The sequence below is a fragment of the Azolla caroliniana genome, unplaced genomic scaffold, assembly GCF_043228905.1.
Source record: "Azolla caroliniana isolate FFs.n. ecotype wild unplaced genomic scaffold, voAzoCaro1.0.p SCAF_4, whole genome shotgun sequence".
Taxonomy (NCBI): domain Eukaryota; kingdom Viridiplantae; phylum Streptophyta; class Polypodiopsida; order Salviniales; family Salviniaceae; genus Azolla; species Azolla caroliniana.
Genome location: NW_028230439.1, coordinates 21,883,618 through 21,887,579, shown reverse-complemented (window position 1 = coordinate 21,887,579; position 3,962 = coordinate 21,883,618). Strand labels below are relative to the sequence as shown.

At 40.9% G+C, this 3,962-nt stretch overlaps 1 protein-coding gene across 1 annotated transcript; it reads left to right on the top strand.

Moving 5' to 3' along the window:
* The first annotated feature begins 1,224 nt into the window (after positions 1-1,224).
* On the top strand, positions 1,225-3,714 carry LOC147865413 (cytochrome P450 71AU50-like). The gene is made up of 2 exons (XM_087318212.1): positions 1,225-2,229; positions 2,832-3,714. Exons 1-2 carry the CDS (start codon positions 1,315-1,317, stop codon positions 3,459-3,461), a joined length of 1,545 nt encoding a protein of 514 aa, XP_087174338.1. The 5' UTR covers positions 1,225-1,314; the 3' UTR covers positions 3,462-3,714.
* Positions 3,715-3,962: the final 248 nt, after the last annotated feature.

Sequence of the window (3,962 nt, the reverse complement as noted above, 5' to 3'; positions counted from 1 at the left end):
AAAATGGCAAGACTGGTATTTGGAAGCTCTTGTTTGGTTCTTACAAACATTAGACTATTGTATGTTCATGTGAATCTCAATTAGATTGGGAATTTTAAACATCCTGTCACATGAGCTCCATTCTCATAAATTTCATATCTCTAAAATAGTAATATATTACTTGGTTTGAGCATTGTGTCATCTCCTTCAACTTACATCTTTGTACTGAAAAACAACAATATACATGTTCTATGCCTCCACCATTTTAATCTCTCAAAAGACAATATATTCTTATGGACAATAATTTTCGCCATTTTTTCACTTTTAAAGCCTTTATACCTAAATATGGATCATTATATTTAGCTTGAAATGGTTTTCGTTATCATTGTCTCAAATGCAAAAATACCGTTTTCAATTCTTAGGTTGTGGAAAGTGGTTAATAAAGCAATATTTTTGGGAATGTAAAGTCGTAGATATCTTTGTTAACATTGCCTTAGTGCACATAGTATAGTTGAAAATTGTTAACGTGCCTACTTTAGAATTTGAACGTAGATTCCTTGAGGACAACCTTTATCACTACAACATCATAGTTATGTATTTTAAGTTTTACCATTTTAACAAGGAAACTCCACGAATTGCTATACACAAATTTTGTTAGATCCAATTATCTTATATGATGTATTGGTGCAATGCTTCGACATTATGTTTTACATTGTATTGTATTGTCGAAGTTATGCTTGAGAACATAAATACATATGATGCCTCCTTGCAAATGTCAATATGATGTATATGTCCACTTTCCAAATGAGGCTATCTATTCTTCAAGGCAACCAACCGCTATGTGGGTTACAACCCACTATCTTTAATGTTTCGTACTTTACGAGCCACAAAAAGAGGACTATGAGATTTAGATTGCGAAATAATTCTCAAGACTTAAATGACCAAGCTGTTTTCGGTACGTTCTTGGCCTTAGAAATTGATAAGGAGTTCCATATTGTTATTGGCCTTAGAAATTGGTAAGGTAAGGACATCCGTATTGTGATACATGATGCACATCCAATGTTTTGTCTATTTCTCAAAAGATACGATGATGATAGGCAATTAAACGTCACAATGATTCAAAATCAAGAAGTGATGGGGACCCAACATTGAATGTGTGTGTGTGTGTGTGTGTGTGTGTGTGTGTTGTGTTGGGGAGGGGGGTGGAATTTATTATAAAATTATGAGCTATATATGCTTGGCTTTTGGAAAACACTATACAAGAACAAAAGGGCCTAAGAGACATACAATACAAATTACAATACAATACACTTACAATACATATTGACAGTCGCAATGGAGGATCAATATATGAGCATGATCATGATACTAGCTACCTTAATACTAGTGATCTTATGGTTTGTGAAGGGCACCACCAAGGTGGAAGGAGGTGTTGTTGAACCCAGGCCTCCTGGGCCACTTGGGTTGCCTATCCTAGGCAACCTCCTCCACCTCCGAGGCCCCACGCCCTACCGGACACTGGCTCGCTTGGCCGCACGGTACGGACCAATCATGCACCTCCAGCTAGGATGCATCCCGGCCGTGGTCATCTCCGACGCCTCGCTCGCACACGAGGTACTCCACACCAATGACAAGTTGTTGGCATGCCGGCCGCCCCTGGAGAGCCTCCGGCGCCTCTTCTATGGCCGGCAGGAGCTCGCGGTCTTCAACAGCCCGTGCACCGCGGGATGGCACCGCACCAAGACGCTCTACACGCTCCGCCTCTTCTCCGCACACCGCATCCACTCGATGTGGCAGCCCATCATCGGAGATGAGGTCCGGCATATGCTCAACCGAATCAGCCAGACCCGAGCGGGCGCTCCCCTCGACCTCTCGTCCACGATTCGATCCCTCCTCGAGAACATTATATCGCGCATACTCTTCGGCCAACCCCTCGCCAATTCCTTACTCTGCTCGCCTCACCCGAATTCCTCGGCCACTAGTGGCCCCACGAACTTCCGCCACATCCTCCGCCAATTCGTCATACTCTTCCAATCTGGCGTCATTGGGGACTTCATCCCTCTCCTCGGCTTCCTTGACTACCCGATCAAGCGCGCCATGGACACTTGGCATTCTTCGTTCGAGAACCTTCTAGAAGCCGCGATACAACATATCGAATCTAGCAATGACCCCTTGCCCCCCAACGCGTTTGTGACCGAGCTCCTGGCCACCAAGGATTTTAGCAGAGACAAAGTGAAGGCTGTTCTCATGGTGAGGCTCTCTCTCTCTACATATACATATGTTGTTGAGGAAGTCCACGATGATATAACAATGTAATTGTTGGTAGTGTCTCATTCATTGACCTTTGCCAAGAGTTGGTCACTCTTTATAGTTACCATAGTGTCTTGTCTAGACTTTACCTTTCCATCACACTTAGTTAGATTTCATGTTAGTTCATCCAAACAAAGTGTATGTATATCTAGGAAGTGCACCTTTGGGGGTCATGTTCTACACTAGGGCCTTGTTCATGAAACCCATATTAGTATCTTGAGATAGAGATAGAGAGAGTGAGTGAATGACCTCTTTTGACTTGGCGTCCTATTTGGCCAAGAAAATTAGGAAAAAAGGATATTTTAGCTCACCAAAACATTGGTTCCAATGTTGGAAAGGTGAAACTTGTTCATAGGTTCACTACTAAGAAGTCCCAAAATGTGATAGAGGCCTAACCCATGGCAAAGGTGGAACTTTGGTTTCTTGAGATTTATGACTTTGATGCTACTATGTAAACCACCTAACCAACAAGAGAGAGAGAGAGAGAGAGAGAGAGAGAGAGAGAGAATAAAAAGTTTCAAATATGTGATGACATTTTGTAGGAACTTCTTGCGGCAGGGATCGACACTTCATCAGTGACCCTTGATTGGGCAATTGCAGAGTTATTGTCCAATAAACATATTCTAACAAAGCTAAAACAAGAGATAAATCATGTGGTAGGTGAAGGAAGATTAGTAACGACTGCAGACTTGCCAAACTTACCATACTTCAAAGCAGTGATAAAAGAGACATTTCGTAGGCACATGCCCGCACCTTTACTACTTCCACGCATATCAACTAAAGCATGCAAATTGGGTGGATATGACATACCCCAAGGCACTAGAGTTTTTGTGAATGCATGGGCGATTGCAAATGATCCCCAAGTATGGACTCAACCTCATAAGTTCATTCCTGAAAGATTTTGTGATATGAACTTCAATGAAACAAAATTTGATTATAAATCTCATATCCTCTCATTCGGGATGGGGAGACGAGCTTGCCCAGGAAAGCCCCTCGCTCTTCTTATTATTGAACTCACCCTCTCCAACCTTGTGCATACCTTTGATTGGACACTTTCAAGTGGCTCCAATGCAGTGGATATGTCTGAGAAATTTGGAGCAGTGGCATCTCGTACACAACCTATCATAGCTATTCCAACATTAAGAATACCACATTCAATACTTCTAGATTAGGTGGAGTGAAAGTGAACATATTTTGGATGAGAAAAAGGTAGCCCAATTAGGTTTATTCTGGATGTATGATATTCATAACAACATTCGGCATAATAGTCTCGTTTTTTATGACAAGCAATTGTCATTTTTTAATTGATATGGTCACATTGATTATGTGATTGACACCAAGGTTCAACCATAATCACAAGTACCCAAAATTGTACGATATTTTACATCGTATGTAAAACCTTTGACAATGTACTTCCTTTTATACCTCGAGAATGTTGTTTGTAGTTCCCCTTTATGATGCTTTCACATAGTTTTTTTATATCTATGAGCTATGAGCATAAATCAAGGTCTGATTGTTGATATTAGAGCTTCTTGGAATCATGTGATGAATGGAAGAGTCAATTACTAACAACTTAACCTTAGGTATAAGATACCCCATTGTAAGAGGTCAATTGGTAACTCCATTATGTGGCCCAAATTAATGATAATATTATTGTTTATTACATCCAAATG